At 39.6% G+C, this 26,189-nt stretch overlaps 1 protein-coding gene across 1 annotated transcript in view; it reads left to right on the forward strand.

Annotated features, from left to right (window-relative positions):
• Window positions 1–26,189, forward strand: part of KIAA0825 (KIAA0825 ortholog) — a 362,939-nt gene that overhangs the window by 158,084 nt on the left and 178,666 nt on the right. The window contains exons 16-19 of the mRNA XM_032846384.1: window positions 798–1,206; window positions 5,279–5,438; window positions 9,362–9,520; window positions 11,326–11,420. Of these exons, the coding sequence (XP_032702275.1) occupies window positions 798–1,206; window positions 5,279–5,438; window positions 9,362–9,520; window positions 11,326–11,420 (823 nt within the window). The remainder of the gene's footprint in view (window positions 1–797; window positions 1,207–5,278; window positions 5,439–9,361; window positions 9,521–11,325; window positions 11,421–26,189) is intronic.

Raw genomic sequence — 26,189 nt, forward strand, 5'->3', positions numbered from 1 at the left:
CACCAGGCAAGGGAGAGTGTGTGAAATCATCATTCAAAAGGCAAGGACTTCTTAACAATACCTACATTTAAGAGGTGTAAGTATAAACTAGAACTAGCATGGGAAACAGTTTGTTGGCTTATTCATTCACCAAATCTTTATTGAACTGCTGATATATGAGGTACTAAATGTTAGGGATACAATAGCGTCTTCATGGAGCTTATGTTCTAGTGGAGGGTGACAGATCATTAACAATTAAGAAGGTAATTATTAGGTGACAAAGTAGATAACAGAGAGGAAGTGGGACCTGGCATGGGAAGAGCATGGGAGGATGCTTTGGATGGGGTGGTGAGTGAAGGTATCTGAGGAGGTGACATTTGGGCTAAAAAGTAGAAGAAGGGGAGCCAGGGACAGCAAGATCTAGAATGATTCTGTTATGGATTCCAAGGGAGAAGGAGGCTTAAGAAAGTACCAAAGGCCACAAAGAGGTCCAACAGGAGTGCCTTTACATTTGTTAATTAAGAGGACACCTGAGCCCTTTAAACCTGCAGTCTTAGTAGATAAAAGTATAATAATTTTAAACGTTCTAATCTTCATTCTTGAGAAAGGGGGAAAAAAAAGTGACTTTGAGATTTGAGGAATTTTAGGCAGCCCCGGAGGGGACCCCAGTGGAGTTCTGTCGGAATATGTCAAGCACTTGCTCTTCTCGACAATTTTCTCCACAAAAATTAGACATCCCCACGCAACACTCAAAACAACACAGTAACGGAATGCAAATGCTAATATTAATCATACCTTTTCTTTCCTTTCTTCCCCAGGCTTCACAAGTCTTGCTGCTCAGGCAGTATCTTTTGTAATCAGCAAGTTACCTACGGTGATTGCATGTTTGCCTCCCCCAATTAAATACTTCTTTTTTCTGTCTGAGAGAAAAATGTCAAAAAACTTTGTTGAATTGAAGAAAGCTAGCCTTCTTGTCTGGAACTTGATTGTAATTATATGTCGGATATTTGAGGATGGAAACACTGTGGAACTTTTAACAGGTGCCTCCCTTGACAGAGGGAGTAAAGAGAAACTTGGTTTAATCTGTGTGTGTTTGGAAAGCATCATGGGAAAGCAGACAAGTGGCCCTAATCACATGACCCAGAAGGTCATACAGAGCATCGAGCAGGAAAAACCCAACTGGCTTGAGAGCCAATTGGTGAAAGCAAGGAAACTGAGCACTGAATGGTAAGGTGATGTTTTTCTCTCACTGAATTTCATCAGATAACATTCACAATAACAAAATCACCAATAAACAACAACAAAAGACTGGGAGATAGGCAACAGAGGTTATTTTAGTAACTTCATGGGAACTTTGACGAATACAGAAAAAGATAAATATCCCATTAAAAACAGGATTATCAGACATTCCTTGTTTTATTAAAATTTGAACCCCATTGACATGCTGGAACATTATACCTGTTTAGTCACCATCTTAAGGTTTCTGATAAAAAGGGTGGTAGTTAAACCCGAGAGAATTTGGTTTCATTCCTTTTCAGTGCACAAACAGGTATCTCGTGGATAGCCTGGAGCATTTTGTAAATGGATTGGCCATGGAGATTAAATTAAGAAGGAATTAATGGATATAAAAGGCTTTTTATTGCTTTCTGTGTACCTGATTGTCAAAAAGGTACACATTTTTCATCTGGTAATGTAAGAATCCCAGAGGGCAACTGGGGCATATCACACTCGAGCTATAAACACACCCAGCTGTTTCTGTATGAAAATGTCAGCCTTCTCATAGGTTTGTCACCAAGAACTAAGTGATTTGTGGTATTGCTAAGATTTTTAAGGGTCCCTGATGAATTTAAATATGTACATAGAGTATTCCTGTCTTAAAATTAGTCTTCACTTTTGAACTGCATGATATTGATAAAGGAATTACAGTTCATAATGGCCTACAGATCACTAAGCCAGCCCTTTCTCAGACCACACACACACACACACACACACACACACACTGTCCCCCATTCTTTTAAAATCTCCTCATGTCCCTAGCAGATACTATTTTAACTCTCTGCCTGAAACGACTAAAAGTTGTTACTTTCCTTAGTATGTGGTAGTGACAAAGAGCTCAGGCTGTGGAATCAGATGGCCAAAAATGAATCCCTTGTGAGTAGGCCATCTTGGGCAAATTATGGAATCTCTCAAAACCTCATTTTCAGCGGTGGTACCAAGCTGGTGGGAGTGGTTTTGAAAAACTAAACATAAAGTTTTTAGCATCAAGCTTAGAACTAGTAAGCATTTGTTATTTATAAACTCTTGTTAAAATACATTGCACTCACTGGTATTGTGGTAACGAATATTCGTTACTGGGTTGTGTTAATCAGTAAGACTTCATATTAATCCAAATGGAAGACTCTCAGTAATGGTGATTTTCCTGGTCTTGTCATAGGGACTTGTAGAAATTTACTTCTGGGGTGTCCTGTGGGTAGGAGTAACAACAGCAGTCAGGCAAATGCTTATTAGTAATGCTAAAATCAGCCTTCTTAATCTTTATATTTGTATTCAATACCAATTGACGGCTATTGAAACCAATGAATGAAAGATTAAGGCCAGATGTCATATCCTCAGCGTTGGTTACAAAAAGAAGGGGGGGAGAATAAAAATAGTGGATTATAAAGTTAAATTTATGATACTTTTGATTTAGGGGTCCCTCTATCAATAAGATCAGTGTAAAGTCATGTCTCAGGAATACACCTGGGGCCACATACGGGACTCCATTAATAAAATTTTAATAAAATTAATAAAATTTTTCCTTTAAAGTTTATTTAAATTCTTTATAAACAGCACGAACACATCTGATACCTCCTATATAGGGATTTGTCTAGCTATATTTGACTGATTAATTATCTGCTGCAATATGCATCCAAAATGAAGAATTGCTGATCTTTTAAAAATGTTTTACATATTGATAAAAAAAAAATGGTTTACAGTCCTCAAAGTTCCTGAATGTGTACGAGTATGTAATTAGCACAATGCTATGTCTTTCTCAGTTTCTCGAATATCAATATATAAGAGTTCAGATTTAAAGTTATTTCTTACATGTATCTGAAACGGTAGATTTGACTTATTAACTCACATTAAGTCATCTCTTCCAGGATTTAATGGGCACTGTAGGAATGTACTTCTTGATTCTGATTTCAGATTGATTATCTATTATACAAGTGAACTTCTCCCTCTGCGTAGTTCTCACGAATCGATGATCATTTAGTTTCTAGATCTATGCCATAAAGGAAAATGTATTTTAAACCCCGATGTCTGTGTATAGGTGATGGGCTGCCTTGGCTTTACCATAATTGTTTTAAGTTTGGGAATGTAACCATTTAAACTGAAATAGTTCTGTTAGGGTAATCAAAATTTTAATTCCCCCTGATGATTATCTTGGAACTACACAATGTCCTTTAGGTAGATTTCACTAGCATTCAGATTTAACTTTGATTTTGTGGAAATTGTGAAAAGACCTGTAGTGGGAAGGTGGCAGGCAGCTGTAAGCGCTGCTTGTCTTGCGTACTGCCTGAAAGCATTACTATTCATTAAAATAACCTTCACTTTGTAGTAACACTCAAGCTGTAAACAGTCAGCTTAGATTCTGGAGAACACACAGCCCCAAAAGTAAAGAAATGTCTGTCTTTGCAAAGTAATTTGTCGAGTTGAAGATTATTGTTTTTCATCATGGTGACCCTGACTTGGCTGGCTGGGTGCATATACAGATTAAGATTAATACAGTTATTCCTTGGCTAAGGTCTGCCTCTTTCAGGGCACATTCTCCCTAATGACATGATTGATAGGCAGTCCCAAATCCAGAGAGGAACTCATTAATCATGGCATTGACTGAATCCAATCATTTGCTTCACCTGCACAGTGATGGACAGGAAAGGATACAATTCAGGGGCTGACACTGAGACACTCTTTCGTCAGAGGGCCTCAACTTTTTCAATGTCAGCCTGTACAAAACCTGACAAATTTTGCTTGCAACCTGTATGCAGCTTCAAAAAGATATTTACAAACTTCTTTTATTGCAACAAGGTCTCTTTTGTTTGTTTGAAGATTTACTGTAGCTAACGAATACGTCTAAGAGTAGGATTCACTGTATTTTTTGCAAGCTTTACACAGTTGTAAAGTTTTGTGTTTTTTTTTTTAAAGAAAGATGTTTTGAAGCTACATGTGGAAGCAATATAAAAGTTAATGTCCAGCAGCTGGGTATCATTTGGTTCAGTCTTCAGGTCAGCAGCACTTACTCTTAGCAGAACTAATTTTATAATCATGGCAAAATCTCAGTAATGAACTACAGTATATAGCTGATTATACCACAGTAAATTTCATTTAGTCTGCGGAACAGTGGAAAACCAGGCATTTTCTTAAGAATACTTAGATTGCAAAGCCTAACATGATCCTAATAGCAATGTAATAAGAAAAGTGGTATGGGATATATATCATGTACGTTGAATATCATGATTTCTTTTTACTGGTATATTTGGAGGCTTTTTTTTTTTAAATTTATGTCATTCAACGTTACTATTGAATAATGTTTAAAATCAATAACAAGAAATGTTTCACAAATACAAGTTGCATATTCCAGGGTGGCCATGATAGACCCTTTTCCTGAAGAATAATCAGGGTAGTCGCTTTTGCCAGGTATCCTTACCAAGAAGAAAACGGAGGTGGGGGGGGCAGAGGCCATATATTTTTAAAAGGCAACAAGTGTCAAAAGGCCAATTTAAAATATCCAGTGGTAAGCATGCTGCCAGTGAGCGCCCAGCCTTTATTTAGCATAACAGGCTCCCCCTTTTGACACTTTAATTAGTCTTTAATGTGTTCCAAAGACAGGTGTAAAGAGGAATCTACAAAAGACAGAATACCAAAGCTCTTTCAGGCATCAAAGATACTTTTTATCCTCAAAGAGAAAATACAAATTATTTCTTACATGTTCTTAAAAAGAAATGTTTTGTTTTCATCCCATGATTATAGCAATTTCAACAATTGCAGTAATGGGAAAATGTTTTATAGATAGGAGTACAAATGCAATAAAGAACTGTTTTAAAGAAACGATTCAATTTTTTAAAATGCTTTCAGGTGCTTAGTTCTGTGGCTCCGTTTCTCTGCTCAGGGGCGGTTTGGGAAAGCTTACCTATTTGAGCGGTCTTTATGGTGCTTTGAATATGAGATTTACATCGACTCTCCGCGCTCAATCTCTTTGATTATTTTCCTTCTTTACAATTATTCACCACTGATACTTCTATGCTTTCTTTGTACTTAGTGCGTTTATGACAATAGAGAAAAGCACAGCCTTAGAAGAAGGAGATAGTGCTCTTGAACCGACTGAGCAGAAAATAAACATGATGGTCCTGGATATCTGCCACAAGCCAGGTGGCAGCGAGTACCTGCGGCAAATTTATCACATCATGCGGCTCAATGAGGTAGGGAAACGGCCTTTTTACCGAGCAATTAGGTGGGTACTGGCCTGAGGCAGCGTCTGCTGGCAGCTAAGGGTTAGTCAAGGAGGTGATAATACTTCTTAAAGTCAATACCAAACTCAATATTGCATTATTAATAGAATCTATTCAGCCCCGGCTGTTCTGCATTTGTATAGCAGAAGCCTCACCGAAACAATGTAGGTTTTATTTATATGGTTTAAACAATAACACGGCTCATAAAGTCAGTTCAGTTCTGAATTGTATAGACTAGACCTGGAGTTTGGGAATTGTGTGTTTGTGACTGTTAAGCTGATGTTAAGATCTGCTGTTTGTGAAATGATGAATTTTCTGGAGAGAGAGGTACTTCTCCTACAGACGTCATACTTGTCAGGTGAAGCTGTAGATTTCTTCCATAATGAGAAAACTTGAGAAGAATATTGAACCATATTAGGGCGCAGCTCGATTAACCCAAGAAAATGCATTAATGCATGGGCACTGGTTAGGGCCAATGTCATGCTTGTATGCGTCTCTGCTGGGTTAAGCCTCTGACCTTGCATGTTTCTGGCCGTTTGAGCAAAAATGTAAAGAGCGGGTATCTCAGCTGTGGACTTGGAACAATACAAGTGTACTAACTTCATCAGGTTTTTAATTTGAGCATTTGTACCTGAATTAGAGCGTGACGTCTAATGTGAATTAGAATCATGTTTTTAGCTGCAAATGCACCAATGTAATTTTTCAGAATACTAAAAATTCTAAAGTGTGAGTAATCGGAAGCTATAGTGTTTTATCTCATTGGGGTAGGCCTTAAAAACGATAAATTTACGAGGAGTGAATTAAATCCTACCACAGCATTTTACAACTCAGTTACATAAATGTTCTTTCGGCTACCATTTACCTGAAAGTTACCTCAAGTAAATTTTGTTTCCTGACTTTCCTAGAGCTAATCAACCAGTCAATAAACAGGTGATGTAATAGTGCATTCAATGATCGCCTGAGAGGGTGTGAGGGATTTGCTGTTAGGAGAAATGGTCCTGTCCCTGAGGCACTAGAGCTCAGTATATAATTGTTTAGCAAGTAACACAACCTATTCCCATTTGCTAATGGTCCCTCATAATTCGTTTAGGGTTTCTATGTGGGGAACTCAGGAGCTCCTGGCCTTGGCTAAGAGAAAGACCACCGTTGTGAAATCATGACCTTCATTGGCTTGGCTACATGGCCACCCAGATGGGCTTAAGTAACCATGGTGATTACTGAGGAACAGATGTTGCAGGAGGATTACCCTCAGATTTTTAGGAAAGTGGCGCTACCAGAGTTCTGAGAACAGTCACGGCTGGGAGAGATTGCCAACCTGATAGACCAGTCCACTTCTTAAAAGCCCTTAACATGACAAAGATCAGTGATCACCAGTAAGCAAAATTAAGCGGGGATATTTCCTGGCTGGCAGCGGCCTGTTCTAGTCAGGAAATCGGAAGGCTGTTCTCCCGGTAGGGTTTGTGGACCCCTGAGGCCGTGAGCTCCGAGCCAGGATCTTTCTTTCCCTACCACCGAGTCCATTTACTGTTGCGGCACTGCTTATCACGTGGCATGTCAGGCTAAATGCTTGCTGACTGTGCGCGGGGAGAAGCATCGCGGCAAGGTAGGAAGTGGCCTGCCGGGAGGTGAGGCTGGACCAGACAAAGGAGTGAGCCCTTCGCCCCGGGACTGCCAGAGCCTGTAGCCCGCCACAAACTCACCGCCAGCACTCGGCTGACTCATCGCCCAGCGTCGCACTTGCCGCGGCGTTTACACGGAAGCGCCGTTACGCCGGGGGCGCAGTTGCGCCGGGAGGCGGGGTCGCCTGCCGAGTCGCGCTGTGAGTCTTGGGCGTTTTCAGGGGTACTGCTGAATGTGCCTAAAACGGGAGCATAAATACAGGGGCATTTACAGGCGCGGCCTGGGCGAGGGGCCGATTGAGTGTGCCACCGAGTCCTAGCGAATGACGAGAGGAAAGGGGTTGAAGAGTGTTGGTGTTTGAGATACAGGGAGGATGTCGGAGCATCGACGTCCAGTGGGTAGTTGAAGAACCCGGCCACGGGCAAAGACGAGGGAGGCCGTGCTTATAGAGATTCTGGTGGCCTCGCTGAGGGTGGTAGTTGAGATCATGGGACCTCATGAAATGGCGGGTAGGGAAATACGCATGTTAACTGCACAGGGAGGGGGTTTAAGAAAGGATGTTCAAGGAACAACGTATCTTTTCTAAAGAAATAAATCACATGAACAGTAAATCTGGTTAAAGCGATAGCACAAAAAATCGGGTTTTTGAGAAAGGGTGGTGACCAGAGTGACAAGATAGTGGAAAGGCCAGCGAAATTAACAAGGGAGAAAACACCGTTGTGTTCCCAACTTGCAACATAGCACTTGATCTTTTTTACGACAACAAAAAAGCCAAATGTAGCGGTGTAAGGGGAACTGGGTTGAAACAGATGTTATTAGCAAACAAAGCAGTTGTTCTTGTTAGAATCTTTTACTCCTTTTTAAAATTTTACATTCAGAAATCATGAGAGAAATTTCATTTCTGTATAAAAATCTAAATCTAGACATAACCTTCCTTTCTGGTGGTTTTATTAATCTAATAATACTTAGGAGTCTTCTGTGTATGGATGATGCTACACAATTCATCTAAGGAGACGTGGTCCACGATGAGCAAATTTAAGACGTGATTATCATAGTTAAGTGGTTGCTTTTGATGTTGAGGATTTTAGGATCTAAAATTTACCTTGCTGGATGAGTACAGTGGGCGTTCTCTGTTCAGAAAATTATATTATAGAGGTAGAGGAGAAAACACAGTGAACCAAGATGGAAGGCGTGGCTCCTCACTCAGACTCTACCACTCACCCCTGTATAACCTCAGGCTCATCTGTGACCTTTCAGAGCCAACTGCAGAATGTGGTGTGGGCTAGAGTTACTCAAAAACTTTCACATGCCTGCCAGTCTCCTGGGGTGGTGAGATTCTGTTTTTCTAACAAGTTCCCAGGCTGACTGGGCTGGTCTGGGCGCCAGACTTCGAGTAGCAAGGGTTTTCCAGATGACCTCTGAAGTTCTTTTCAGTTCTAATGTTCTCTCTCTGGTGCTACTCTTGAAGAAAAAGTTATATTTTGACATACTGGAGAATTTTTATATTACTTAATTTCTTAAATGACTTATTAATAGTAAGTATTTGATGGTTTACACAGGAATCTTGACGTCATTTTAATGGTCGTCTTCCAGAAAGAGTCCAATAACCTAGATTAGGATCATTTATCTTTTTTACTTATGAATGGAAAAGGAAATATAAAGCAGTAGATTGACTTTTTTGCCCAGGCTGCCACTGGCAGTTGGGGAATTAGAATTACATACATTGAGCTTCATTTGAACCTTGATATTTTTCAGTCCACAGCATGGAAATAGAGTTTAGAAGTTTGAATTATAATTAATTCTACATAAAGGAAGATTGCAGTGAAATATCGAAGTACTTAGTGCTTTGCTGAGCAGAGAGTAGGTAACAACTGCACTTAGTGAATGAACGAGCAATCTGGTACTGTGAGGAATCATGCATCTGAGTTAAGTTTTGGTAACCAGACATGTTAACGCGTGAACCCATAAGAAGACAATGCCTGTTTAAAAGATTCTGATATATCAAGCACACATTCATTATGTGAGAATTTGTTAAATGATTTTCTGATCTATCCTGTATATTAGGTGAACCTGTTTTTGATGGGTTTATTGCAATGCTGATTGGTATTCTGCTATGTTTCTTCTGAAAATGTATTTTGCCCTGAGGCAAGTAATACACTGTAATCGAGCAAATGTGCTGAAAGGGTAGATTTGGATATTGATCAGTGTATTTTTAAAGAGAATATATGCTTCCCACCATCACGACTTGTAATTTTTTTTTTTTCCCCTTGAAGGAATATTTAAAAGAACAGCTGTTTTCTATGAATGGTTCAGAGGAAAAGCCATTACCCATCAGACCTTTAAAGACGACCTTGAGGAGTGTGGAAGATCAGCCTTCTGCCTTTAACCCTTTCCAGGTGTACAAGGCATTTAGTGAAAACATGCTAGATCAGGTATGTGGAAAATAGTAAAGTTAACTTAAACGTGTGGGTTTTTTTCACATAAATAAAGGAAAAAAAGTGCTTTGTGTTTGAGTACTTACAAGCTTTTTTTTTTTTTTTTTCCCCCTGGGAAGCAAAAGGCCTTGTTTATTTATGTGGTCTTTATTTATGTGGTCTGCATGAATTGACTTTGGAAAAGTTATTTTATCTTCTCTTTGTCAAACTGATTCATATGTTTGGTCTGTATAATTTAACTTTTGACCAGGTCAGTTCACCATGGGCAGAGGGAACATCTGTTCAACTGTGTCTAGAGAAGGCCTGAAAAAGCAGGCATTTCATAATGGTCTCCTCCCTTGCTGCTCGCCCCCATCCCCAATCCACCCACTCAACGCCTTGCAATTTTTATGAATTTATCTAACTTATCAGAAATAATAAGAGTTTACAACTAATTATAAATAAAGCCTCAAGCTCCTATTTTAAGTGGCATGAGATAGATTTCCCTTTTTATAATCCTAAACATATTCCTGCATTTCAAATTAATTTGCAAGTGATCTTAAAGTCTGGATATTTGGAATAAAGTAATGTAATAAATACCACATGTTTTTAATGTCGGAATATGCCGTTGTTTAAGCTACCTACTTCAATCATTACATTACAAAGGTCAAATTAAAGCCAAAGCATTTGAAATCTAAAGTTGTTTTTGCTTTGTTTATGCTCTTGGTGAATAAAAAAGGGAAAAGTCTCCTGACAGACTCTTCCAACCAACAGGGCAGAAGAGAAGGATTGCTTGACCTAGAGCTCTGAGGAAAATAAGAATTAAAACAATGGCCTAATTCGGGATGCAGATAATATTTTTGCCATGCCTGTTACAACCCTAGTCTACATTCATCAATACTGTAGTAGAATAAGACCTTCAATGCTGACAACCTGGGGCAGAATTCTCCTGCTCTATGACAGGATTGTGGTGCTCCATTAATCAGCAGGTGACAGGGCATAGTTCTTAGAGGATTTTAAACATTGGCCTGGACTCTCATTATCAAAACTGTTTAGTTTTAAGGAATGCAAGCATCTATAATACTTGAAAACCAAATATATTGTGTAAGTTTGAGTGTGTTGGCTGCTTCTCTGTGTTGTGCATTAGAGTGCTCCAAACCATAAATAATCATTGTAGCTGTTAAATTAGCCTCACTGTGTTTAAATAAATGGCATGTTTTATTCTGTTCTGAATTATGAGATTATCTTTCACAGCAATTTTTCTCCTTACTCTGTTGTGAAATTACCTACTAAATGAGAAAAGAGAATGTTATTTACATTTACAGGTTGTTCTAATTTCCCCTTTAAATTATTTTCTTAACCAAAAATAGCATTATTTTCACACTCTAATTAAGCGGTGTCTTGAACTTTGAGTCATAGCACTTCTAAGTCTTTTTTTCATCAAATTTCTGGGTGCTAAAGAATAAAAACTATCAATCGATAGATGAAAAAGTTGCCAGTTATTTCACTTTTCTTCTCAAAGATTCACCCTCTCAGGGAGACTTATTGGGCAAATGCCATTAGCACTTGGGAAGAATAACGACTCAAGAAATTGATTTATATTTTTATAAATAATGACTACATCCCCAGATGGATTTATAAATTAATTGCTGTCTTATTGGAATAAAAACCTTCTTCTGTGGACATGATTGATGTTATCTGTCTAAGTCCTTGTTCTGGACCCCCCTCCTTCTTAGTTAGTCTATCACAGCTGGAGCTTTAATTTACTGATCATATTAACTCTGATTAATAACTAACAATAGCGTGTTCTCATTTATCAACAGTCAGCCATCACAAAATGGAACTGGAATTGGTCAGACTTGCTGCCAAATTATCTGGGACTGGATAAGATGACCTTCAGTGTACTGCTCAAAAACAGGTAATGAGATTTGTGATTTGGGGGATCTGGTTGGGGGAAAAGGGTATATATATATATATATATATATATATATATCTCCTTTATATATTAGTTACATAAAGAGAGACCTGTGTGAAAGTATACCAGGTATATTTTGTAAGTGCTGTTTTTCCATAGTATTTACAAAAGGCAGTACAAAATTTTTTCTGAGATGAAATTAGTCTGTTTTAGTCCAAATTTTAAATACGTTTGACTTCTTGTTTATAATAGTTTTGCATTGTGCACACCAAAAGTTATCAACTTGAATGTCCTTGTACTACTTTGTATTTGTTGATAATAATTTAATGAATGCATACAAAATGCCAAGCCAAATCAACCAGTCTAATCAGGGAAACATATCCTAAAACCATCATGATTGAATTTTTTGCTTTGAAGCCAGTTATTTCAGTACTTTGTTGCTATAGTTTGTTACATGTTATTTTATACACACACCCATACACACACACATGCATGCATGCACACACACACACACAGCCCAGGACAATCTAATAAAATGGTACCGTGATTTTCGCCTGGGAACCTACACATGCAATTTATTTTGTATGAAAGTATAAATATTTCCTTTATATTTTAGATCTATTAACAAGGATTTTAAAATACTTTAAAGTCTTGACTGAAAACCATAAGGTGTAATCTTTAAAAATTGGATTTCTCTATCTGGTATGACATTTTCATCTAAGATAAATATGTGTGCAACTTTTTTATTCAAGTATCATTTGTTTGCTTATAGTTCAGTATGAGAAGTATTTTCTATATAATCCTTATGATGTAGACTGTATTTCTATATCTTTTCAATACAAATGTTAAATACCATTTTTTCCTGAAAGACCATAATAACAGTGACATAATAGAATCATCAAATCATCCTTGACAAATCTGGGTACATATGAGAAAATACGAAGGGGGGAAATACCTGGTATTTCCCATAATTTCCCAGATGGAGGTTTAAAAAAGGCAGCTTTATTGTCAGTAAAACCTGTCATTTAAGTGTATGGTCATAGTGGTGTTCCTAATATTTCACCCCTGAAAGAAGCTCTCCTACTCATCATGGACAAAGCCAAAAAATGTAGCTTTCCCATCAAGGATAGCTTTCTTCCAGCAAGCTTAGCACCTGGCAGGCAGTAGTTTGAGAAAAGTCCCCCAGACCTGCTCCTATCCTCTCCGAAAGTTGCCTGGGAGACATCAGGTAGGAGTGGTAGAGGAGAGACCAGGTCTTCTGTTGAGTCTGTGGTTACATAATGTTTATACAATGTTACATATCTATCTGGAAACAAACTGGGAATGATGAGTCAGTTTTTTCCTGCTATTTGTAAAATTTTGAGTTGGTGTAGGTTAACTGTATTCTGTATTACTAAATTTTTTCAGCTTTGAATTGCTGTTTCTAATCCACCAAATTGTACTTTGGGAGCAACACATCCCTCAAACCTTTCTGCATTTGCTATGTATTCTATTCACTTTGAGATGAATTTTTTACAAAATTCCATGTTATTTTTGTGTAAAACTTTAGATATATTTCAGTTAGGACAATGCCTACTAAAGTCTCTTTCCCTGAGAGAGAGCACATGCAAGAGTCAAGTGGGAGAAAAGGACTCCCACAAATTTAGCCAGAAGTAACAGTTAAAAACACTTCTCTTGGAAAAGGGTCATGAATATTTAATAGTAACAGCTAGGCTATCACCTTAATAAGAATCTTGGAACTTTAAAGAATGGTATGAAAAGTATTCCACTTCAAGCTGCTATATACTATGAGCTGTAGTGAATGAACATAATAGATCTGCCTTAGAAGGATGTGGGACACCTGGGAGTTTTAATTATTTTTTAGGACTTTCCCATTTATTTTAAGAATGTAATTCATGTGACTTGATTAATTGAACAGGTAAGAAATCATTTCTGTTATTTTTTTCTAAGAGACTCTTTTGTTTGAACTTACTTGAAAATGCTGATTTTTTTTGTTTTTAAGTAGTGAATTGGGTTTTTGACAACATGGCTATCTAAAACCATATATTTGACAGTGAGACAACAGAACACTGAGCTTTAGAATGAGAGTTATGGTTTTTACCCTACATTCACAAGTGATCTATATTTTTTAAATTTTATTTATTTATCTGACAGAGATCACAGGTAGGTAGAGAGAGAGAGGAGGAAGCAGACTCCCCACCGAGCAGAGAGCCCAATGTGGGGCTCTATCCCAGGACCCTGGGATCATGATCTAAGCCGAAGGCAGAGGCTTTAACCCACTGAGCCACCCAGGTGCCCCACAAGTGATATTTCTTATGTACCGTTGTGATTTCAGAAGGTAGGCGGAGCCAAAAGAAAACCTACAGCAGTTCTGCTGAATATGCTCAGTTCTTTTTCTCAGACCTGGCAATTAAACTTGTTCTTTTTCTTTCTTTAATTGGTAGGATGTTTATACTAATCTATCCCTGCACTGTGGTTCAAGCATGTATATGGGGCTGCAAATGTTGTCTGAGGACATAGTGTTACAAACAATACTGAACTCAAATACACATATGAAAAAAGTTGAGGAGAAGGGAGTCCTTTCTATTTACCTTTTAAGTCTTTTATGCCGGTCTTCAAATTTTGCAGCATAAGCAGTCCATCTGTGGACTTACCCTCTAGAGACTTCAAGCGTAGAAATCTTCTAGACTTACTCTGTAGAGAACAAGCCTAGAGTGTTCCAGAACACTTCTGGAACAGGATGGAGATGAGAAAGCAGGATTCCTGAGTTCTCAGTCCCTATTATAAGCTTACCTTAGGAAAGTTACCTAAAACTATTTGAGTTTGAATTTCCTCATCTTTGAAATGAACTTGGAATGCCTGGGTGGGTCAGTGGGTTGGGCCTCTGCCTTTGGCTCAGGTCATGATCTCAGGGTCTTGGGATCGAGCCCCTAGTCGGGCTCTCTGCTCAGCAGGTAGCCTGCTTCTCCCTCTGCCTGCCACTCCCCCCTACTTATGCTTTCTCCCTCTCTCTCAAATAAATAAAATCTTAAAATTAAATAAAGTGAAGTAATGATAATTATGTATCTCCTTCACAGAGACTGTTGACATAATCAAGAATGTTAAAGGACATGGCAGTGTTTTTGAAAGTTGAAAATAAAACACATGATTTAAAAAGTATGCCCATAGCACATGGCAGTCATGTCATTGCTCAGGTAAGGAGACAATAAATGTCATTAAGAATTATCAGGGAGCTAGTGTGGTAAGCGGAGCAATCAAGTTATACCTGATGTTACAGACACTGAGTTTAGTTTCTAGGCTTAAGCCAATAGTGAGACTCAGAACAAGTGTCAGGTCAGAGATCAGGCAGCAGAGGCATGACTGAGAAAATGGGTGGAAGGGAAGGGGCATCTAATAATCATGTGAGCCACTCAGGAGATACACAAGAGATGACCATGTGAAGGACCATGCAGACATGTGGTGGTACCAACATTATCTGTATCTGTGACAATTCCGCTGTTCATCCCACAAGCTGGTTCTATGTGGATTCCAAAGGCAGAACAAATCATTTATTTGTTTATTTGTTTATTTGAGAGCCTGTGAGCAAGCAAGCATGACAGCACAAGTGGGAGGGGCAGAGAGAGAATGAGAGAGAATACCAAGCAGACTCTATGCCAAGTGTGGAGCCCATTGTATGGCTGGATTCTGTGATCCTGAGATCTTGACTTGAGCTAAAACCTAGAGTCTGCTGCTTAACTGGCTGTGCCATCCAGGCATCCCCCAGGACAAATCGTGTTTTTTTTTTTTTAAGATTTTATTTATTTATTTGACAGACAGAGATCACAAGTAGGCAGAGAGGCAGGCAGAGAGAGAGGAGGAAGCAGGCTCCCTGCTGAGCAGAGAGCCCGATGCAGGGCTGGATCCCAGGACCCTGGGATCATGACCTGAGCTGAAGGCAGAGGCTTTAACCCACTGAGCCACCTAGGTACCCCCCTCCCCCCAGGACAAATCTTAAAGTGACGACCTGAGCACATGGCAGGGATGTGCCCTCCGCTCACTGTTAGCCTCATCTCGAAACCTCTCCCCAGTTCATGGTGTCCTGAGTCCATTGTCTTCTTCCTGTTGTTTGGATTCTCCAAGCTCTTTTTCATGTTAGGGTCTTTGTACTTGTCCTTCCCTCAGCCCTTCATGTGCTTGCTGCCATCTTACCCATATGGAGTACCTGTTACCTCCCTCCAGTTGGGTGATAAGCCTTCCCTTATCATCCAACTGAAGTGCCCCTCCAGGTCACCTGAGCGTTCTACTCTACTGTGTTTTCTTTTTATTTTCTTTCTTTTTTTTTTTTTTTTTTAAAGATTTTATTTATTTGACAGAGATCACAAGCAGGCAGAGAGGCAGGCAGAGAGGAGGAAGCAGGCTTCATGCTGAGCAGACAGCCCGATGCAGGGCTCGATCCCAGGACCCTGAGATCATGACCTGAGCCGAAGGCAGAGGCTTTAACCCACTGAGCCACCCAGGCACCCCTCTACTGTGTTTTCTTAATTAAGTTATCACCGGCTGAGATCTTTCTGTTTGGTTGTTGTCTCCTAGTCCTGCCTCCCAGGCTAGAATATATACTCCAGGAGAACAACACCTTCCCTGTCTTACTTAAACCATGTCTTCAGTACCTAGAACAGCCATTGGACACACAATAACTTTTAAGTAATATTTGCTGAGTTAACAGACAAATGAGGAATAAGAGTACAGAGAAGAAGTCAGCCCCCGACAGACAAGCACAAAGTTGGCATTCTCTAAATGCGAGGTTGGATCAAGAGTCTAATGTAGATAGGAAAAGTCTACTGTGGAAAATCTCAAGTAAGAAAGTCATCTGTGTGCATGTTCATTCTCTGCATTTTCCAGTTTAAGTGAAAATCTAGTTAAAGCTCTGTATGTTTAAAATGCCTGTTTTTATTATTATGTGAAGTTTAGCTCAGATTAAAAGCATGGAACATTGGTCTTTATTTTTAATTAACTGATGCAGTTCAAGTCATTACCTGTTTAGCAACAAAGTCTGTTCTTTACTCCTTGATTCAGAAATTTTTTGACATTTGAGTGATAGGGTTTGTATTTAGTAAATGATACTAAAAATACATGTTGAAAAATTTAAGATAGAGTTAGCTGAGAAAAGTATCTAACCAAGACTTTGAAAATTTGTGATTTTCAAGGCATTTGGAAAAAAATATAGTAGCTGAGACCTCAGAGAAATCCTGAATATATACTAATGATAGATGTTTTTCAATTTAGAAAGTTTGCCATTGTGGGGAAAAAAGGCTCCTTCGAGGTTCAGAAAATCAACATATATATCAGTTCTACGTCTTTACCTTTAATGCTATGTAAGAGCAAGTACAGTGATTGTACATTGATCTTTTGAATCAGTTTCTTACTATTAGTTTCTTGCTTGCTTTCTCACTCACTTTAAAATAAATCCACACTAGCGAATGAGACGGTGATTGCCTTCGCAGGAGAGTTCACCAGAAGGGACACCGTGTAGTCCTTCATTCATGGCGAATCTCCAGATTGCCATTTTGATATTGTTTTCTTTGTCACTGGAACAAATTTATGTTGCTTTACCTTATTTATTCCAGACTAATTCCCAAGAATTGTGGTGTTGAAAATAATCTGTGAATACAGAGGAATGCTCTGCTATTTTAACCATCTAAATATACTGCATATGAGTTTGGCTTCGAGTTGAGCAAACACAATTAAATACGATGGCAGGAACAGCAGAAGGGGTGGTGGTGGCAGATTTCTGGCTATCACTTTGGGGCCTTTCCAGGTGGACAATAACCATACATCTGAGAGGAAATGGAGATTAGAAACTCTGTTTGAAAAGAGCTGTTGATTTGTGGAGTTGATTGTTTGCTTTTAATAATAATAATGATTATTAAAGGACCTTTACGCTGTATCAGATGATAATGTGAGTGCCCTGGGGTGTGTGGAGAGTAGAAAATATTGTCTGTGGCCTCTCACTGCACACACTGCGCTCGGCAGCGTCTGTCCTCGGGCAGCCCTGCCATTAACACGAGGTTTATGGTTGCTCACAGCAGTAAATTCCGGATGCAGCAGCCGGCTGCCTGATTATGGAGAGGTGGGTTTAAGAAAAAAGGGAAGCTGATTTTAGAAATACACACCTCCAAGCCATTACATATGTTACATATGCCATGGCATTCAAATCTGGGTATTTGTCATGCTCTGGCTGCCTAAAAATCCCTTTTCTTCCCACCTCCCCCAAAACGCAAGGCCTCAGAGACTCAGTGACTCTCTACCCCTCATTGGCGTGTTCTCAAGCAGGAGCAGGCTTCCCTCTCATCCTTAACTCCCAAAGCAGCATGTCTAAAATGTATTTAGGATATAAAAATTTAACACGGTGATCAAGATTTCTGGGAGCCCAGGCTTCAGTAAGTGAATGGAACAGTCCAATACCTGTGTATCATTTTCTATTTGGTAACTTCTATATGTTGTCCTTTACGGTGCGTAAAGTACATTCCCACAGATCTTCTCTGACCCTCCCAAGAACTAGGTAATAAGACAGGTGCCTGTGAGGTTGCAAAACATTAAAAGACATTAAGGGCAGAGATGATAAGTGGCATCTGGAACTTAGAATGAAGTCTTCTGACTCCGTATATGGTGCTTTACCTCTGACACCATATTGCTGGTTAAGATTTTTTTTTTCCAGTTTCATTGAAATAACCCTTGAGATATAATATCATGTAAGTTTCAGCTGTGTAATGTGTTGACTTGATAACATGTACATACTGTAAAAATGAACACCACCAAGTGGTAACCAACACCTCCCTCGTGGCACATCGTCGCCATAGCCTTTTTGTGGGAGGAGCATTTCAGATCTACTCTCATAGCCACTTGCAAGTATATAATATGGTAGTAACTATAATACCCATTCCATATGTTAGATCTTCACCTTTTACCTGGAAATTTGTATCCTTTGGTCAATTTTGTTAATTAGCTGTAGGTTCAGTATAAAACTACTGATGATAACAAAGAGGGTAAACGTGGAGAGCATCTGCCACCTGGCTGGCATGATTTAAGTGAATTGAATACACCTATTTAACTATAGATCCTTAAAATAACCTTATTAATGAGGGACCCTATCACCCTAGTTTTCCTAGTAAGGACTCAGGAACCTAGGCACAAAGTGCTAATTCTGGTTCCCATCCATGCTCTTTACCACTTCTCTCCGAAGTAGACAGGGTAGTCACAAAGAGAGAAGGCCAGGTTGGAGACTGTAGATAGAGGCTGAGAAAGATATTATACATCACAAATATAAAGACATTCACAAGGAAGCTTGGGGGCTCCTTTAAGTCTATTCCTAATTTGCATAAAAGTTAGGTACAGTCTGTTCTCTTTGAAGACGGTGTGGCCCAGAGGATCTTGAGGTGGAGAGGAACAACGCTTACCATTCCTTCAGAATGAGTGGGTCCGTTCAAATCCTCCAAGCAGATCCCAGATAGGATGAGAGGTGCAAGAAGTTTTTTGGGAGAGCTGAGCATGAAGGATAAAGTGGAGGGGGAAGGGGAGGCACGTGAACCTTCAGACCAAGCTGCTGATCTGATAGCTGCAAAAGGAGAGCGGGAAGGAGGATTGGGTAGAAAGAGTCGTGGGTGGCAGGGTAGTTCTAAGACGGTTTTGACAAGGCCAATGAGAACGCCACGACCTAAGGTCACATACTTGAAGAGTCTCCTGTCCTGCAAGAATGGGCTGGCCCTAGTACCTTCATTGTTCTCAGACACTGGCAAAAGTCTGCTTGGGAGACGTATGACCTGAACACATGGTGGATGCAGGGGAATGACAGCTTAGGGACATTCGTCCCCATGCTAACTGTAGCAGGAGGTGTGGGTGGCACCTGTTTCCATGGCTACAAGAATGGGGATGCAAACAGTGGTTCTCTGGTATGTGAGATGATATGGGCATGTGTTGTGTAAGTTAATAGGAATGTGATTTAAATAAAGTTCTCCATTACTTTAATGAAGTAGAGAACAGACTACCTAAATAAACAGGTTAAATGCTATTGACAGAAATGCAGAATTGGCAACATTTTGATGCAAGGAAGGTATAATAATTTTCTCAAAAGCAGCCATGGGAGAATTTTTCACTTGTCAAGTTGAACCAAAATTCACTTTGTAATGAATTTTCGCCTACCTAATTATGCATTCACATACTGGCACTTTGGAGTTCTTACAATATATCAGAAGCTATTAAAAACTTTCTTGTATGGAGTACATTCCTTTTTCAATCACTATTCTTTAAGTCGTTCCCCTGTCAAATTCTGTTCAGACCCCAAAGCCTCTGTGATGTTTTTCTACAAAAGGTCTTAGCATAGGTTCAGCCAGGAGTTTGGCTAAAGATGAAAATACCATCAACTACTTTTTAGGCTTATTTGTCCATACGATATTTCTGTTTATGTTACTGTATCAGCATAAAGACAGGAAATGATCTCAATGAAAATATTTTCATTAAGACATAATTATGGAAGAAAGTTAAATGTTTATTAAATATAATGAAATATAACAAATCTGAACAACTGATGTTCACTTTATATATTAACATTTATGATATTATTTCAGTACTTTTGTGGTCTGTTATAAATGAAACTAGGATACCTATATTATATTGGATATAGGATACCTTACATTGTAAATAAAATTCTCACTTTTATGTACCCTGAGGATGCAGCTCTAAATTTCATTTCCCCCCCCCCCAAAACAGGAGATCTGGTAAAAAAAAAAAAATTTAAATCAAGATATTTTTGTATCCAGAATATTTGTATTGATATACTTTGAAATTTATTTTGTAATAAGCTATAAGCAATACATGCTCATATATTATTTCAAATGGTAGAAGAAGATAGGAAATAGAAAAGCTCCCCTCACAGAAATCCCATTCACTTGTAACCATTTGAACCATTTCTGTTTTTATTTCTGTCAGTTGACAAATCTAAGGGATATGCTCCATTGCTAAATTTTAAAAAAATTAACAACTTAATATTACTGATTCCTTGCGACGAAAAATACAGAATTTAAGTTATACTACCTCCTCCTATCTTCTCCTCTTCAAGCTCTGCTAATAAAATTAAAATTTTGCCCTTCCATTGGTCACTTTTTTGTCGTAGGTTATAACCTCTATTTTTCAATTGATTTGTTCTGTGTGTGTGTGTGTATTTTTGACATAAAATAAGATTCACTCCTGGTATGTAGTTTTGAGTTGAAACATGGATAAAATTGTTTAACAATCATCACTATCAAAATGACTCCAAAAGATTCCCTTGTAGTCATTTCCTCCCCGTCTCAATCCCTGGCAACTACTGATCCGTTCTCTGTTCTTAAGGGTTTCTTCTTTCAGGAATGTCCTAGTAATAGAATGATATACTATGTCACTTTTTCAATCTGGCTTCTTTTATTTGGCGTGATACATTTGAAATTCCTCTCAATTGTTTGTTCTTACCGTAGAATAGTAGTCCACTGTAAGAACGTTCCATTGTTGGTTGATCCATTCACCTGTTAAAGGACATTTCGGTTGTTTGCAGTATTCGGTGATTGTAAGCAAACCTTCTGTAACCATTTGTGTGTAGGTTTTGCACAAACATGGGTTTTTATTTCACTTGGATAATACCTAGAGATGGGAATGCTGGATTGTGTAATATATTTATGTTCAACTTTATAAAGAAATTGTGTCTTCCTGTGCTTTGTGCTGCCTAGGAGAAATTTGAGGCCAAATGGATTTTTTCCCCTTTTTTCTCCCTGGATACTTTTTTTTTTTTTTTTTTAATAATCATCTCCTTCACCATTCCTGCCACCCCTGCCATTCTGAAATGAGTTCATGTCTGTGTGAGTCTTTGATTTCTCTTCATATTGAGTATGCCTCTTCAATATTGTGATTTTCTTGAGATGTTTTTCCCCTGTTTTTGATTATTCCCTCTGCCCCCATCCCCAGTTACATCTATATCCCTTTCTGGCATTCCTCCTAAGACAGGTGTTCTGATTTATTCTTCCCTTTGCTATTGCTACAGTCTTCATGGCCTTGGTCCTTCTGTTCTCACACTCTATCCTTTCTGCCTTTTTTTCTGCAGCAAACTCAATCACTTCTCTGGCTTTAAGGGATTATCCTGTGTCTCAAAATCAGATGCATTCAAGCCTGGGCAAATAATATAAATTTGTGAAGGCAAGGTATAATACAATGTGGGGAGAGGTGAGAGTATCCCTCAGGGAAAACATCCAAATTTTATTTATTTATTTATTATTTATTTATTTTAAAGATTTTATTTATTTATTTGACAGAAAGAGATCACAAGTAGGCAAAGAGGCAGGCAGAGAGAGAGAGTGGAGGAAGCAGCTCCCTGCCAAACAGAGAGCCCGATGCGGGACTGGATCCCAGGACCCTACAATCATGACCTGAGCCGAAGGCAGAGGCTTAACCCACTGAGCCACCCAGGTGCCCCCCAAATTTTATTTAAAAAAAAAAATGTTCTGTTAGGGGCGCCTGGGTGGCTCAGTGGGTTAAGCCTCTGCCTTCGGCTCAGGTCATGATCCTGGAGTCTCGGGATCGAGTCCCGCATCGGGCTCCCTACTCTGCAGGGAGTGGGCTTCTCCCTCTGACCCTCCCCCTTCTCTTGCTCTCTCTCTCTCTCTCTCATTTTCTCTCTCTCTCTCAAATAAAGAAATAAAAAAGTCTTTAAAAAAAATGTTCTATTAGCTGAAGGCAAGTCCTCAGAGTGGATTAGGCCCACCAACGTGAATCTCTAAATCTATGCCTTGGCAGCCTCTGTAGCTCCAGTTGTAATTGTTCAATGAGGCTCCGGGTCACACACACTTAGATTGTCACTGTAATAATATTTTAATGTAATAACTCTCACCTTACCTAGAAGGCCTAACATCGTAGTGACCTTCATCTGAAAACTGCCTCCTCTTGAGAGTCGTGTGATTTCTACTTGTGGCACTGACATTTTTCCAGCCTCAGTCTAGAAATCTTGAATCACTTTGCAAAGTTTCCATCTGCCTTCATCTGTGTTGTTGAACAGCAGAAGTCCCGCCCCCTCCCCCCTGCCCCGAGCCTGCCCATTTCTTTTTTTTTTTTTTTGAAGACTTTATTCATTTGACAGAGATTACAAGCAGGCAGAGAGGCAGGCAGAGAGAGAGGAAGGGAAGCAGGCTCCCTGCTGAGCAGAGAGCCTGATGCGGGGCTCGATCCCAGGACCCTGGGATCATGACCTGAGCCGAAGGCAGAGGCTTTAACCCACTGAGCCACCCAGGCACCCCATGCCTGCCCATTTCTTACACCGTTATTTTCTGTCCCTCAGCGCTGTCCCTCTCGAAGCCAGCGCCCCATCTGCTGATGGCTAGATGGCCTGCTTTCTCTCACCTTAACTTCCAGTCCATTGATCTCGGCTCAATTAGTGTGTTTTTCTCCTTAACATTTTCCATCATTATCAAAACCACTTGAGAATAGCATTATCATTTCAGACATGGAAAGAGTGTGTCTGTAATTTAATGCCACCACCTTTGTTTAGCTCTTTTCTCCTGGTTCCCTATACGTGTACACAACAAACACCTCCTTTCACTCCTCACTGTGAGGAGGGAGTCTATGTTCACCTTCATGGGTTCTACATTTTCACCAGACTATTTTTTGTCATTCATCAATGCAAAGATGTGATTTTTGTTTTGAATAACTTAGAGTGTTATGCCAAATTATCACAGCTCAATTCAGCTAGCCCTTCTGGATTCTGGATTTGTTTTTCCTTGTTACACTGTCACGTGGGTGCAGATTACTCCATGCTGCTGCTAGGATAGAGGTGGTAAATAAAAGGACAGGGGCAAACTTGTGTACAAATTACCAAATATTCAAAGAGGTAAAAGTAGAGTGAAATATACAGAAATATTTTCTGTTTTGAAACTTAATGGTGGTTCCCCATTGCCTACTGCACCAAACCCAAATTCCTTAGCCCCAGTTTCAGAGCCTCCTTCATTGGGTGTTTCCATTCACAGATGCCTTTTTTATAATCCCACCATCCCTTTGCTCATTCTGAAGTATGGCAATTTGTGGTTCAAGTCTTTCTCTCCGAGTCTCCTTTCTCTTGCCTGCATGATGGAGATCGTATCAGCACGTTTCTTAATGAATGTGCAGATCAAAGAAGTTAACCTCAGCAAGTTTTGGGCACAAAGCTTGGAGCATAGGATACGCTCTATAAATATGCATTAAAACCATTTTCAGCTATTGTTTGGCTCTCTCCTTTGCACAGGCCAGAGTAAGGTAAAACAAAAACTTGTGGCCGGGGATAAGATAGTAAGACACAATCTAAGCATCCAGATAACTGTAAAATGAGGGAAGGGAGGACTGAGGAGAAAAAGCAGAAATGAGAAAAGTCAGGTCTAGAACATTCTTTACTAAGTGTTGGCTGTGTGATGCATGGTCTGGACTCAATGTAGAAGGTAAGCTCAGGAAGCTGAAGCCTGGTTATTCATGAATCTGAGGCAGGACAGGTGTGACCAGAAAGGGCCAATATTTAACAGTCAGTCAACCCATGAGTCTGTGTACCCGTTCCTGTTTTCAGCTGTAGATTTGAGTTACTAAGAAATTCAGGATGTAGACATGGGTTCTGAGTCAAGTGTACCAGCATCCATGACGGAACTTGATCTGGACACTGGTTCTCAGGACAGGGGCTCCTCCTCATTGCCTGACCAGGACTGAAGTTCACCCTAGATCATTGGCAGACTGGCGGCTCCAGATGAGAAGACAGACACAGCTGGAATAGGAGAGTGGCTGTCGGGAACTTAAGCACTTCCTCATATCTGTATCACTGATGCTGCCACCTTTTCTTGGGTTTGTCTGCTGTGCTCCCCTTGACTGTCACCACTCAAGTCTGCCCTTCACTTGCTGAGGCCCACTGTCAAGCCCCTCTCCAGGCTCAGAGATCTCAAAAATCCCCCATTTTCCAAATTCTCAGGGCATTTGTAGACCATTACACATGTTAACATACAGCATGCGCTACCCTAAATGTTCTCTAACATTTTTTGGTTTTCTGTCTTCCTGGGTAGAGAGTTAGCACCCTGAGAGCAGGCCGCTCGGGCTCTTCTTGCTCAATGCTTGTGCTGTAAGGTGCAGTGTTCAAAGAAGCACAGGGCTGTGCAGGTCATGCTTTTTGGTTCCTAGTCTCAATTTACTGTTTTGGAATGACTTTCATTTGCTTTTAGGCCTTTTTGAGGTAAGGAAAGGATCACCAGCAGAAAGAGGCTTTGTTAATTCATTTATTAAAAATTTTATTAAACTATTTTAAATTACATATATGCTCAGGTGAAGTGAATAATATGGCCTTGTGGACAGTCAAAGTCACTAATCCCTTGTTCTGCCTCACTATGTGCCTTGCAATTCCACCCACCTGAGGTAACAAAACTGTCCTTTCCTCTCCTTCTCATTTAAATCTTAAAATATCCTTCAAGCGTTGTCCTCATTCTGAATAGAATCTTTTTTTTTTTTTAAGATTTTATTCATCTATTTGACAAAAAGAGAGAGCACAAACAGAGGAAATGGCAGGCAGAGGGAAGCAGGCTCCCATTGAGCACAGAGCCCAATGTGGGACTCGATCCCAGGACCCCGGGACCATAACCTGAGCTGAAGACAGAGACTTAACCCTCTGAGCCACACAGGTGCCCCCTGAATAGAATCTTAAAAGAAAAAAATATCAGGATGAACTTAGTGATTTAGAAAAATAAGAGCTAAAAAGAGAATATTCTAGCTTTCTATAAAATGAAAATTTTTAAAGGCACAGAGATATACAGGATTTAGTGATTGACCTGGAAGTTGGTGATTCCCTTATGGTCACATAGTTGATAACTCCAAGTTAATCAATTAAAACCTATAAATAGAGTCCTAGGATGAAAGAATGGGTCTTTGGAAAGGACTCAGCAACCCGATTAAGTTTTTGTTGTTTACCTGTCTCACTTGCCTAGTAGGCTCTCTTCATCAGGATTATGTTTTTGCTACATTTGTGCATCTGATTTAGCCCAAAGCCATAGAAGAACATCTACTTGTCCATTTCAACAATCACATCTCTAAAGGACTTACAGATAGTCAGGACTTCCTGGAAATAGGTAACTTTGTATAAAGGACAACCCAGACTTTCATTACTTCGCTACGCAGAGAATACATTTGGCAGCAAAGAAAGTAAGGTATTCTATAACCCGCAAAATACACTGTGTTGATTATAAGAACACTTCCATCCCATTATTCAGTACAGCAAGACTTCGAGTAAATAGATGGGTCTGTGACTGTTTGTTCATTCATCCATCCATCAGACATTCTAGGCTTAGCAGATAAAGAAATGAGCCAGACACAGCCCCGGCTGTCAAAGAACTCAGAATCTAGTGGAGAAGACAGACTAAAAAAAATCAGTGGCTGGAGCTATACTAGAGGTTCACGCCAGTTACCATTGAAATACAGTGGAAGATCGCAGAGCTAACTTAAATGCTGGAGCAGTCGGCAGATATACCCAGGACATGGTCCTACTTAAGCTGTGTGTTGACGTTGAACCTGAGTCAGCCAGGTAGCTAAAGTGAGAGGCAGTCTAGTGAGAGGGTTTGAGGTAGATAGTACCACAACAGAGATATTTCAGCTAGGGTAATGGTCTCTCAATACACTTTTTCATGTTTAAATCAATTCTGTTCACAACATGTAGGCACAATGAATGGAAGCTGCTGAGGACAAAGTCAGATGCTGAATTGAGTGAGGAATGGTACGGGGAGAAAG

The sequence above is a fragment of the Lontra canadensis genome, unplaced genomic scaffold, assembly GCF_010015895.1.
Source record: "Lontra canadensis isolate GAN:19392208 unplaced genomic scaffold, GSC_riverotter_1.0 scaffold4, whole genome shotgun sequence".
In the NCBI taxonomy this organism is placed as follows: Eukaryota; Metazoa; Chordata; class Mammalia; order Carnivora; family Mustelidae; genus Lontra; species Lontra canadensis.